At 37.8% G+C, this 14198-nt stretch overlaps 1 protein-coding gene across 4 annotated transcripts in view; it reads right to left on the reverse strand.

The window, feature by feature from the left end:
- Positions 1-14198, reverse strand: part of CDC42BPB (CDC42 binding protein kinase beta) — a 91025-nt gene that overhangs the window by 18398 nt on the left and 58429 nt on the right. For 2 of the 4 annotated variants that reach the window (XM_058807730.1, XM_058807728.1), the window contains exons 13-24: positions 12711-12953; positions 11046-11156; positions 10348-10592; positions 10078-10183; positions 9439-9563; positions 8573-8678; positions 6845-6993; positions 6109-6203; positions 5942-6021; positions 3305-3394; positions 2794-2868; positions 2287-2392 (exon numbers count right to left, since the gene is read on the reverse strand). In XM_058807730.1, coding sequence (XP_058663713.1) covers positions 2287-2392; positions 2794-2868; positions 3305-3394; positions 5942-6021; positions 6109-6203; positions 6845-6993; positions 8573-8678; positions 9439-9563; positions 10078-10183; positions 10348-10592; positions 11046-11156; positions 12711-12953 — 1531 coding nt within the window. The remainder of the gene's footprint in view (positions 1-2286; positions 2393-2793; positions 2869-3304; positions 3395-5941; positions 6022-6108; positions 6204-6844; positions 6994-8572; positions 8679-9438; positions 9564-10077; positions 10184-10347; positions 10593-11045; positions 11157-12710; positions 12954-14198) is intronic. The other 2 variants (XM_058807732.1, XM_058807731.1) reach the window with 1 other exon arrangement.

The following is a 14198-nucleotide window of genomic DNA, read 5'->3' on the forward strand; positions in this document are numbered from 1 at the left end:
AAATTAATTAATCACACTGAAATTGGCAGTCAAATAGTGAAATAGCTCACTAGGCTGAAGAAGTGAACACACCTAGATATTGTATGAGACTCTCCTAAGTGCTTTTATTTCCTCTTTTTAGCCTATTATGTTCATAAAGGGCAGGAACTGAGTCCACATTTAAAGGAAAATTTAAGGAGTTGGGCAGCCTTGCTGGTGTTAAGCACCAACTAATCCAGTCACAAAAGAGAAACAGTGTTAATAAAGAAGGAATAAAAATTAGGGTAGTGCTAATAGGTGTTTAATTTGATCCACATATGCAAGAACACTGCAAAAACAAAGTAAAAATAAACTGATCAAAAAATAGAAAGAGTTAAACTATTAAACACAAGACAGACATAAATAAAGCATAAATAAAGTAGAAACCAGGGACAAGGACTGAAATACTGCATGATGAAAGAGTCATATATACCTATTGCCAGAGTTCCAGTAAATTCAAATAAGGAGCAAACTAGCATTGAATGCTTTCTTACCATTTGCACCACTTTGTGCTGCACCAGCAAGGGACAGATGTCTCTAGGTCTCGTCTACAGAGCACTTCACACAGAAGCAGTACACAGAAAAACCTCCTAATACATGCCATTTCACATGAGACAGACTACAAGAACTGTGGAATGAGTTCATGTGTTATATCATCTGACCCACAGCTTAGGGGTGAGATCCTTCCACTGAGATTTTACTTTGTTTGTCCCAGCTACCCTGTTTCTACCAGGAAGCTTGGGAAGGCAGGAAGAGAGGGGCACAACACTCTGAGCTGTCCTGTGTGTTTCCTCCTAACCATATTCTCAGAAGTGAGAATCTGGCAGATATCCTAGGTACATCTTGTTCTGTAATTCTGAAGTTTCAAAGGATTCCAAAAAACTGGAAACAGTCTGCTTCTGCTACAGCCACAGACAGGGCAACAAAGCTCCTCATGATGCCTGAGGGAGGAGACAGCAGAGGGGGCAGCTCAGATCAGGTTGCCTGGTTTGTTTTTTGAGCTACTGTCTAATCCCAGGAGGGCAGGGGTTACCAAAGTCACACCCACAAAGAACTGTAGGTGCTCCTCAAAATCAGGTAATAATTTCAGCTCTTGGAGGAGGCATCATGATTATTTGGGACTGTGGATATTGAGGTACACCAGTTACAGAATAGGGAAAATCCACAGGATAGAGTCAGTTCCAGTCCTCTGTAAGTGTAGCTGTATTTTACCACAGTCTCCAGGATTAGAAAGAGAAGGAATTGGGAAATGCAAGTGATTGAGAGGGGAACGTTTGGCAAAATTTTGTTCTACTGGAATCATCTCTATTTTTATATCAATGTGATTTTAGTTTTTTTCTGTAGCAATCAAGAGCTGCTGTAGATTAGGCAAAATGGAGAACTAATGATGCAGAGCTTATCAAAATACACAAGACAAAAGAAGAGTGAAGCCCCTAGCTGCACTAAAGGAAAAAGACAGTTTCAAGCTTGCAAGAAGAGATGCAAAACAAGAGCTCAGAACTGTCAGCAACAGGAGACAAAAGGCAGCCCCAGGGCAAGTGCTGGCAGAGTGATAGGTTCTCCTGGGGAAGAACTGCCACCAGAAGATCTGCCAGGAAAAAAGCCCTGAAGGGCAGATGAGGCAATCTACATGTGATACTGAGGGTGTCAGTGGAGAGGCTGCCACTAGCAAGAACTAAGCTGGGCACAGAAATAAAGTTATTTATACTGTAGTATACTATATGAATTTATGGCCTATTTAACTGAGCTCATGTGTCTAATCAATATACAGAAAGTATTTTCAAATGAAAATACCTCCATATACTTGAACATGGAATTCAGAAGTGATACATGCATCAGAGAAAGCATTTTAAATAAAACTAATGGACAGCAAGACAGGCTACAAGCCAAATAACAGAGCAAACAGTCCTCCCAACATATGGGGTTTATGACCAGAACAGCATAAAATAGACATAATCAGATTCATGTCACCAGATCATTCCTGGAGTTTTCTCTAGTACAACAAAAAAACCAGTCCTGTCTTCCCTACCCCCTGCCCTGCACTAATGGTAATAGAATTAATTAATATTATACAATATGCAAGGAAACCATACTTCATCATTCTACTAAATAGACTTCAGGAATATGCTGTGATGCAACAGAAAGGAAAATCATCCAGTGGCAGCCACCCCTCTCTTTCATTCCCTCCCCAAAGAAATGGTTGTCTTAAAATACATTGGCTTTTTTGAGGGGTTTGCTGAAAATTTACAAAAAAATTCACCAACTCACCGTCACAGGCATAACCTTGTCGAACTAATCCCACCATGAGAGAGGTGCAATGACTACACTGAGTGGGGCTGGTGAATGACTTGATATTGAGCTGGTGAGCTTTAGGCTGAAAGATACATTCAGGATTATAAAACTCATTATTTTCTGGGCTTGAGTAATGCAAGCACCTCCCTCCACCACCCTCCAGTAGATCAGTGTGTACATTATGAAGCTGGGCTTCTTTTATGTAAGTGCATCTTGTAGCAGGTGCTGCAAGACAACAGTAACAGTTTTATTTCCAACTCCAAAAGACAGTCAGACCCAAAACTACAACCATGTTTTATCATCCCCTCCAACAAAACAAAACCCACTGATGATGTGCATGTGGAAGCATTTGATTAAAAACACAGACCTAACAAAAACACAAACATGACAAACCCAAACAGGACAAGAAAACACAGAGGGCTCATTTATAAATGATATTTTTTTCCTTTGTTCTTTAGAATAAGGTTAGCACAGTCCCCCTACCTTTGGTACAGCTAGAGAAATGGACTGAATGGTGGGGGAAGGAGCAGCAGGCATCCTCTGAAGCCGAATTGGTTCCTGAATCACAAGAAACTGTAATTGAGCAAAATAAGGCTGCAAGAATTTGTTTCAAAATTGGGGTGGCAAAGCTTATTGTTCTGATTTTTTTTCCTTTTTTGAAAATTATCAATAATTTAATAATTGTAAACATTGCCATTCTGATTTAAGAGAAACAGATTGTGTTTTAAAGCACTCACAGGAAAGCCTGCACACTAACAAACAAGCAGCAATACAGAAAACATGAAAATGAGGTACATCAACATACACAAAGCCAGTAAAAAGGTTTCATTTGCAACTGTCCTCAAAGCAGATGCAATTAACACTGAGACATTGCAAATATGCAGCATTCAATCCTGCTTCTTCATAATGAATGCTGCAGTATGTATTTATCATGAACAAGACAGAGAGACTTTCTGGTGAAATACTCTTCAGGGTAAAATAACAGGTCTCTTACTTCTTGTTGCTGCTCTGCAGTTACAACTGAAGTAGATGGTGAAACCTCTGACTTGGAACCCTGCATTTCCTGCTCACTAATAGAGCTGGTCTGCAAAAGGACAGCAAACATGTTAGATTAGACACCACATATCTGATGAAGTGTCCTTGTGTCAACAAAATGGAAACAAGACCCGGTGCTGATTTCTATATGAAGTACACATACATTTAACATCCACTCTGAAAAAGATCTTTCCTCAAAACAAACCCTCACACCTGATGGAAAAGCTGGAAGTACTGAAATGCAAAATCTCACAGTAGACAGCATAAATGCTCTAATGGCTGCATTCTCCCAGCAAGGCTGTGTCTAATCTCTTGCTTGCAGGTATGGAATGATGCTTGAGTAGCTTGGCAATCATCCCTAAAATAGCTGATTTCTCATGGTAGCTTATTACACTAGGATTTTTCTAGCATACAGAAGCCAGCAAACCTGCCACAAGAAAAAAGTCTTAAAGTAGTAATACTCAATCTTTTTAAAAGTTGTTTAAGAATGATTGGCCTCCATCATTAAAAGAATCATGTCTAATTAATCACAGTGCCTTATATTTCACTAACATTTAAAGCTAGCACCCATTACAAGCCATCTATTAATTTCACACTTAAATTAGCAACTACTAATTGCCAGCACAAGGGGGAAGTATGCTACAATTGCAGAGCTAAAGCAGCTGGGTGTGGAAGTAGGATTCTGTATTACTGTACTCTCAGGACATCATGAAAACTGTGATTAACAAACATGAGATTAGACTTCACATCAATGATGTAATTAGCACTAAAGGCAACAAGTAATGAATCACTCACTTCCCAGCCAGTTTAGACAGGAAGACATCTCCAGTTAGCTCACTCAATTTGTTCAGATACTTGTTATTTTTGTTTTGTTCCAAACTGATTGGAAGGGCTGGGCCATTTAAGATCAAATTGCATGATTATGTAATAATTTCAAAATATTGTGTAATTCAGCTTTAGCTATATAGTCAAACTATAAAACAGTAAGCCTCAAAGAGGTTTAGTGGATTAAGTTACAGAGAAATTAAGGAAGCAAAATATCTAGTTTTAGAGGGCCATTCTTACTAAGACAGGTCACAACAAAATAAGGACACAAAACTACTAGCAAAAACTTACTTCTTCCCAAAAGGCTAGCAGAGAAGATGTAGACGAAGAAGAAACAGAATCCTTTGTTGTAACAGATATGAGGGATAAAAATGATCGCTTATCACCCACAGGAAAACTTCAGATAGAATATTAGTTGACTAGCTAAATAAAATTTTATATGGCCAAATGAAACTCATTCAAACTAAGTTAACCCCAAAGCAGTGGATACAAAATATATTTATAAGTACATGTGAAAAAAAAAAAGGTTAATGTAAGTTATTAAGCATGGTATCAGCAATTTTAATGTAATTCATCAGAAAATGCCACCTGCATTTCCACAGAGAATATGTACTTATTTCAGGATCCACAGAATGGAACCTTATTTAGTTATGGGCTTGATATTTTACATGCTATTGTTTTACATCTATCTGGTACTTTTAAAAACAATGTTTTAAAATATCAAGGTCAGTAGGTAAAGCTAGTATTGAGAAAGTAGCATGCATCATGCTTCTCTCCCCTCCCTGCCACCCATAGAGCACATCTTCCTGCTCCAACAGAAAGGCAGCATAGACATTTTGTGACTGGGAACAGCAAATACACAAACTGTATGAAAATATCACAGCATGTCCATAAGCTTTTTTGTTTTTAGCAACAGTGACAATAAAAAAGAAAAAGAAAAATCAGAAAGAGAAAGTAGACATCTCAGATAGAAAATCTAACCAGGCTGATGAGGTTTTAACCTGAGCCCCTTTAACTCCACTTCACCAACAGATTGTTTTCAGTTCAAGCCCTTGGTTTTATCCTAAAATGTCTATGCTTTGCAAAACAAAATTTAAAAAAAACCCAGAAAAATCTTCAAGGATCAAGAGTTCATGAAGTAAGGAAATGTGATTCAATGTTGCATTTAACAGCTGCTTCCTCAGGGAATGCACAAATCATTTAAAGTGAAACGCCTACTTGGAGCTGTGATTTGAATGATTTAAATTCTAAGGATCACAGGGTGTGTCATGATAAAATTATTATACCAACATCTGCGGGTCCTCTGATTCTCTTCCCAGTTCCTTCTCCTCTAACCACTCCATTAAGATCTGGAGCCAACAATTTTACAAATCTGTTTAAGCACTCCTTGAACTGTGTGAAAACTTTCCCTTGTAATAATCAGCATCTTCCAACTGCAAAGCATTTAATTCCTTATTTGTAACAGGGTGTGCCAGCACCTCCAAAAAAACTCTGAATATATTTCATTTAGCAAATGTTTGAGATTACCCTAAACAAAGAAGCTAGAATGGGAAATAATTAAAGTGAACTTCTGAGAATATTTCCCAGAGGTGCCAGCTTCTCTGCAAAATGCCAAGCAAACTGACAACTGCTGGGCATCCAATTCTGTGCCACACTGATTTGGCTAATATGCAAGATACCAATCTGCCACACAGTGCCTAAGAGATATTTTTACATATTAAAAATATCATTCTGTTATCTCATTTTGTAGTTATTTTATGTAATAACTCACTCTGAAAGTCAAATCACGTGCAAGAGGAGAGGTGTTGAAATAGTCAAAAATGGAATCTTGAAAGTCTGGAAGTTTGAGACCTAAAACCAAAAGCAGAACAGGCTTAGCTAAAAGGCAACATCACAGGTTGTGTTAGAACTCTGTTAGAACACAGGAAATTTAATTACCTGAATCTGTTCTGTACTTTTCTTCCATTTTTTTCTTCAAACCTTCCATCTCTTCCAACAGTTCTCTATTTTTTGCTTCTGATTCCTTTAATTTACTAAAGTAAAAAAATATGATCAAAATGTAATCTGAAATGTCTCAAAGGCAGGAATGCCAGTACACAAGGTTGCTAATTTCTGGTCCTACATCTCAGACTTTCAGAAAAAGCCTTTTTGTTTGTTTGTTATTTTTGGGGGGTTATGTTGGGGTTTTTTGAGGGGCATTGGGGTTTTTTTTAAGTGATTTTTTTTAAGGATGATTAATTTTACTTTTCCCCTGAACAGACACCTCATTACTTGACTAGATAGTTAAAACTGTACTTAAGACTTCAGCTATCCCTGCAAGTATCTGCCAAACAAAATTATTCTAAGAGTACTTTGACTTATAATTCCCAAGAACATGTCTGACTCTCCAGTTAGTCAAAGAAATGGTAGTGAATTTGTTTTGAATTTGCTCTTACATCTTTTTTTTTCTCAGATGCCCAAGATTTTAACTTAATAGAGCAGTCAAGTGTTTACTTGAAGGAATTTTTACAGTTCTCATTTGACTATGTAATAAATACATATTCTATAGAATGGGATCCTTCCGACAGAGTCCAATATCCAGGCACAAGGAGTCATTTTAAGGAAGTTGCTGCTATTCTAATCAGCGGTTTAGATCAGCACATTAATCCTCAAACACAACCAAAACTCTCATTACCTTTCAAAAGATATGTTTGCATCTTTCACTTTCCGTAGCTCTTCTTGAACCAGTTGTTTGGCACGAATTTCTGCATCAAGGGCTGACTGCAGTTCCAGCCTTGCCGACATGTCCAACTTCTGACTGCGGCGCACTTTCCACAGGGGATCCTGTTGCAGTAAGTCACTGAGTATTACTACAACTGGCTAAGGGTATTTCTGTTCTTCCCAAAGACATAAGTTAGCTTTCACACTGGTTCAGAGAATGCTTTTTAATCACTATGGACAGCACACCTGCTGCATGAAAATTAGTCAGTAGTCAGTGTTCATGACACAAAAATGAAGTAATAAGCGATTTTATTATTGGTTACACCATTAACACAATATGGTGGAAACCAAAATGCTGGATGGCTGAGCATGGAAGTCAAACAGAATCCACTGGAAATGATTAGTTTTCACTGTCCAATCTAGAACTGAGTGTAAAACTTGCACAGTGATATAACAATGATTTTCAAAGATGAGATAAATGTCAACATTTAATGTAAAACATACTAACATAAAACATACTAAGAGTAGCAAAACTATGAGAAGAAAAAATGGAAGAAAGAATCTTGGCTCTTGAGATGCCCAAGATACCTGGAACATTTCCCTAAGCAAGTCTTATGCTTGCTAAGTAGCATATACTATATATGCTACTATACATCTAACATATGCTACATACATACAACATATGCTATACTCCAGCACACACCATGCAATTCTTCCCTGTTACCCCAAAAGCCAATATTCTGAGCTTTTCTAGACATTTTTCAGTGTGGACTACGTTTCTGAAATTCCCTAATGAATACCTCTCTAGTCATAGATGAACCTGTAAATAATAGCCATGAAAATTGAGAAGCACTTTTTATGTTGAGAAGTAACTGCCTTAGTTATAATATAAAGAACAGACAATGTTCTTTATTCAGGCAGAAGCTAAGATAAAAATGCAAACTGCATTTGATCCAATCTTTCTTCCTGTTAAACCTCTCTATATTATAATATAGTGTCCTGATGATGCAAACAAATGTCAGCTCACAGAAATAAAACTTTCTCTTATTCTCTCATATTCATAGGTTTGGAAGGGGTAAGTAATTTTTCATGAGCATAAACCAGCAGCAGATGGATTCTGGATGGCAGACTGGTGATTGGCATTAGTGGGGATGTGGGCTCCCATGCCAAGCTGCAAATGGCTCTTCCTTTCCTTATGCAAGTGATTTTTCTCTTTGAAACCATACTCCTTTATGAGAGCTCTTCTATTAAATTTTGGGGAATTCATGTCACTACTGTATGGGAAAATTATGGCACAAATGTCTCATTGTTCTGTATGTAAATAAAGCCATATTCTCTGTGTGTCCCTAGTTTCTACTGGCATAAGCCAGATAATATTTTTTCACAGAAGAAAACTTACTTTGTTGTCTTGCTGTAACAGCAATTATTCAATTGTGCATAACATGGTATATTTCTGTATTCCCTTTAATGGTTTAAGTTATTATTTCTTTTCTTCTCTGTAGTGTATAATATCTGTGATGGCAGTAACTAGTATGAAACAACTGCCCCCTGTAATGATCAAATTCTGATCAGATTACCTAGTTGGCTTTGCAAGCAGTACCTAAAAACTATAAAGCAGAGCAGAGGATTCATTATCTTTAGGCACAAAAATGCAGCTTCTCAGACATGCCCAGAACATCCTGAATGTTTCTTATTTCCTTACCAGTGTTCGTGACCCCAGACTGGAACTTCTCAGTGATTCCAGTTCTTCTGTCATCTTGGAAGCTAATGCTTGGAGATAGCCACGAGCATCCTTCTCATCACTTACCCTGTTGTGCAATTACAAAAACCCATAACTTAGCAGTTTCATGGCTCACAGCACCAAATACTGTACCACCAAATTATCAGAGTGTCTGCGCTGGGTTTAGGGACATAACAGGAACAAACAGAGCAGGGAAAACTCTCTCAGCAACAGAAAACTGAATGCATTCCAGAATGCCTGCCTTAAATTTTTCTTTTATCTGATTTTCTTGATTGTGGCAGTTGCTACGGAAACTGAAACCTCCCTTTTTCCATTAGGAAGAGTTCTGCAGAGATTTGCTGTTATTTGAAAATTATCTGCATATTACTTTCTCAGTTTTTGTAAGGGCTACCTTCCAGTCCTTTTTGTTTTGCAAGCTGAAATTCTTGCACACAGCTTGCTAGAACAGTGAATTATATAGATGAGAAGAGTGGAAGTACTAAGTGCTCTAGTACAGCTAGTGAGGTTCTATATGTTAATGCTGACCTTTAAAATCCTGACCACCTTCCTGAATGAATTTATCAAAATATTCCAAATTGGACAATTTAACAATCACTTTAGAGACTGAAGAAAGTTGACACCCTGACTCTTTCTACTTGTTTCAGTGGCATCTGGCAATTTTAACAAAATCAGCACTCAAAAGTACCATGCTTTTGCTGGTCTCAGACACAAACAAGGCCTAGCTATATGTTAAAAAAAAAAAAAAAAAAACAAAAAAAAAAAAACAAAACCAAGCAGTATTTCAGAAGTTGAAAGTGGCCATATCTGGATCTCTAACCAGCACATACCATTGAATGATTTCTGCAATCTGAGCTTCCCAGTGAGCAACAGACTCCTTCTTTGCTGCTAGATCTTGGAGCTCATCTTCCAGCTGTCTGTTCTGTGCTGTTAGCTTGTCCACGAAGGAGCAGAGCTGAAACAAGAAGTTAGTTTCACTTGTGACTTAGGTCAGTTTCAGACTTTTTATATATGTGTATGCTTACACACCTTTAGAACCTGAACAAACAAGACCATCCTAGGCTATCTGGATGGGCTTCCTTTTTGTGAAACTATTAGTTCACATAAAATAATTTAAAATAAGGGAAACCAAAAAATCAAGTGTAGAGGTTGGAGAGAAATAAGGTTTAACTGTAAACCACCAGGAAGGCAGGCAGTGTGTGTCAATGATTTCCTCTCTTTGTAGTCTTCATGAAGAATCAACAAGGGTGGTGTCCTCTTAATTATGGGAATCAATCCCCCAAAGAGCAGAGTAGCAAGATAATAAAGTATCTATGCCGCCAAATCTCTAATATTTATATGGCAAAAATGAAGTTTTTAAAATTGAGAGAGTGCCTGAATACTCACAGATCCTGTTCTGATCAGTGAATAGACTATTTCAACATCAGAGACTAATGAAGTAAGAATTATACGTTTCCTGAAATAATTACCCTCTCATTTTCTGTTGTTAATTTTTTGTTATCTTCCAAGAGCATAGATCTTTCACGTTCATATTTCTCCTTCATTGTTCCCACTGCTTCCTCCATTTCACTGTGCCTTAAGAGAAGGGCAAGAAATAGAAACACATTGTCACATTGCTGAACCTACAGACTAGGATTTTCAAAAAGGAATAAACAGAGTTAGGGTGAAATACCAGCCTGCACAGGCACCCATGCAACAAAAATAAATTCACAGTGAGGGGAGCATGCCCAAAAGCTTACCTCTCTCGCTTTGTTTTCTCTAATTTATCCTTTAATATCATGATCTCTTTCTGGAGCGCAAGCTGATGGCTCTCTGAATCATGTACTTCCTTTTTCACATTTTTCACTTCCAAAACATGTGATGCTTCTCGTCGGACCAACTCCTCTTCATAAAACAAGATTTTCTTTTCCAGCTCAGACTTAACTTTGGAAAGCTCCTGCTGATGTTCCAGTGTGGCACCAGCTGCCCGGCCTCCCTGCTTCAACTGCAAAACAAGAGGAGAAGCCATCAGGGAGAAGCTATGATCTTTTTATTTTGAGTATATTCTTAGAAGTCAGAATTGGCCAGTTGGTGGCCCTTTGGAAAAATTTTTATTTTGGCACGGAGTGATTTAAAAGGTGCCTGTCCCCAAGCATCGTAGATGACTGCTCTGCTTACATGACCCAAATAAGGGGTTGAAATGGCTTGCAGAGGTAACAAATTTGGATCACATTTGTTTACTAGCTGCTTAGAAATTATATAAACTGAGCATTTTCAAGACATTAGTACCCAGCAAGTAAAGGTTTTCAAGCAAAAAAGGCAAATAAATCTGGATGGGTTAGGTCAGATTTCCAGTAGTGCTGCAGTTTTTAAGTCTCCCACTGGTATCAACAGTTCAGTAAGCCAAACTATTGCAGCTTCTAGGCCATGAATAAATATTTGTCAAAAACCATGTAACCTTTAGAGCTTCCAGTTCATTTTCCAGCTGTTTGGAGAAAACCTCGCTGTGCTCACGGAGCTTGCGTTCTTTTGATGCTTCTGCTACAACTTCTTCAAGTTGGGCTTCCAGCTGTGAAGAGTCATTTTAGGTCGTTTCAGCACAAGATAACACTATATGGATCATTCACTTCCTTTCCTCCATACGGCCTAGCAGCAAGTTTTACTTATTTCTATTTTAAGTTATACCACTATAACAACCATCTCAGAATGTCATGATAATTGTTTTGCCTTCAGTGATTCAGGCATCCATCTGTCTCATGCAGAGAACTATTATTTTATGACTCTTTGTACTGATGTGAACTACATCAAGCCCATTCAGGGATAACTGCACAGCTTCTATTACAGAAAAGAGAAGGAAATGGCACTAGGAAGACACTGCAGCTGAGAAAGAGAAAAGTCTCCCACATTTACAGGTCAGCTCCATGGCTCAGTATGTAAGTAAGGCAGCTTAAAAATATCAACCTTTAAACCAAGTTACTGCAAAACACTTTAAATATGAACACTGAATATTTTTACTTTGCAATTATGGAACAAAATAAGCGTGATCATTCATTTATTGACTTCAGAAAGCTTACCAGAAAGATAATTTAGATTTAGTGGCAACTAAGGCAACTGCTGGAATTCAAGCAATAACAGTACAGTTTCATACCCTGACAGGAAAAGTAAGATTTGTTTTTCTATGTTCAAATTGAACTAGCAAAGCTGTTTTTAAAAGGATTGTACTTAGAAATGTGGGACAAGATAATTAACTTCTAGACTGTGCTCTGAACAGAAGATTGATACAACTGTTATGAAAGCGAGAACAGAGGAATTTTTAAGAACAAAGACAGGAGATTTTTAAAGCTCTGCATGAAAGTATTTAACTGCATTAGCAACAACACTTGAATGCCTGCTGCACTCTGCTCTAGAGATGAGATGCCACACCAATTCATCAATTCCTAGTTGACTATCATATCTTGTTCGTGGAGAAAAGCCTTAGAAACTTCATTATCCACTACATTTTCATAGACTACCCTTCAATTTGCCACAAGCTTTCTAGCTTATAGAGCTATTGAATTTCTCTTCTCTTTCACCCAGAGCATGCAGAAAACATCATGATTTTTCAGGGATTAAAACACTCCAGATTAACCACAGAAATTTTTTCTTATGTTCTCTTCTGGCTATTCACTTCATCTCATGGAAAACTATAAACTGCCTAGAATACTAATTAGAAAGTAGCTTGCTTAAAGATATTACTCTTACAATGACACAACTACAGAGGAAGGAAAATAATGTATTTAGTTTTGTATCACTATTCCTCATTTCAGCTGAAGAGAAACATTGTGTTAAGTGAAGTCAGAATACGCCAACCTCAGAGCATATGAAGACATTCACTGAGCTTTACAGGTTTCAAGCTGACTATGAGTCAAGACTCTACAAGAATCCAAACACCAGAACTAATAAACTGGGCATACAGCAAGAATACTTTCCTCAAGATTCAAATCAGTCTGAGTGCAAATAAAAACCCCACGAAACCCCCAGAAGACACTCCCAATTTATCCACACAATCACACAGGAGGTACAGGGTAAGCAGCAGCTGAAACACATGAGTGCTAGCTATTTTATTACTATTTTATCAAGCTACCTCTTTTCTCATCTTCTCAGACTTTCGGACGTCCTGGCGCAGAGCGTCGATTCTCTGCATGCTCACTTCCAGCTCCTCCTCTTTGTCGCGGAGCTGCCGGGACAGCTTCTGCTTCTGGGAGCGCAGGTCCCCCATCCTCTCACTGAGCTCAGAGAACTCCTGCACAGCCAGCTTCCTTTGCTGGTGGGCATCCCTCAGCTCTTTGGACTGCATCTTTAATCTCTCTGAGGCTTCTACAAGTTGCTGGTTTCAAAAAAAAAAAAAAAAAAAAGAAATTTGAACTCCATATAATTCTTTCCAAGAAGAAAAGAAACTGGACCTACATAAGCTTGTTTTGACCACCTCATAAAACTACTGAAGATTTCTAATTCTTAATTTACACAATTGCTTAGCTAGGCAACTGCAGTGACATACAGCCATTACTCTGCTTCTAGTGTGGGAACTCCAAAGCTACCTTTGGTATCCCACAAGTCTTTTTTATAAATGTGACTACACAAAGTCACCTCACTTCCAAATAATTTGATTGTACATTACCACCATGTACCTGCACATTTGTAACCTTGTTTAAAGGAATGCTTCAGAAGACAGGAGATTCAGGAGCAACATCAAATACATTGTACCAGCACTGAGGGGCTGCAGCAAATGTGAGATTTTTCAGAAAACTGAGCAAGATTCCTTAACACAAATTGTGAAACCCTTAATACCTTAATTGAAAGTATAAAAACTATTTTCTTTACGGAAAGTAGTTCACAAAAATTAACAGGATTAAAATACAAATGGAATGTTTGACATAAAATCATTCGAGAGTCGAAGGAAAAAATAAGAGCAGAATGACACAACAAAATAAATGTATACTGTACAAGGGAATTCTAAAAATTTCTGCCATTAGTAGGAGGATTGCAGGAAGATTAAATTCCCAAAAAGCATGAGCTCAGACTAAAAGATCCACCTTCTCTGCTACTTATACACTGGCAAATAATCCCTACTGGTGATTAAGACACAGAAGAGAGACTGTTAAATTCTAGTGTAGAAACAGCCCAGTAATTCTGGCCCATGCATTACTTTTGGATCCATATGAATGCTCAGGAACAATATGGCTGGTAGACTTTTGCAAAACTAGTTATTCCAATATAGGTAGCTTCTTTTACTACTATTGAGAGTGGTAGGTAGTATATACAAATCCCTATTTACTTTACTACAAAATATGTTGCTGACTTAAATCTGAAATACTGCTAAATTTAAGGAAGCGAACAAAGGGATAATTTACACAGCAGGAAATAAACTCAATGATTACATAAAAGTCATCATTAACCTTGAGCAATAATTAACCTTTTGGTATAAAGAAAGAGTAAATGGGCTCTTTCAATGAGCTCTGCTAACTTCCGTGCAAAGATTCTTTTCCCCTAAATAGACAGGTGTACCCCAAATGTCACCAGCAGGCCCTGGTGTCATGTGAACTGACCTATGGTCAAAAACCCCTAATTCTGC

This window comes from Ammospiza caudacuta, chromosome 6, assembly GCF_027887145.1.
Source record: "Ammospiza caudacuta isolate bAmmCau1 chromosome 6, bAmmCau1.pri, whole genome shotgun sequence".
Lineage (NCBI taxonomy): Eukaryota > Metazoa > Chordata > Aves > Passeriformes > Passerellidae > Ammospiza > Ammospiza caudacuta.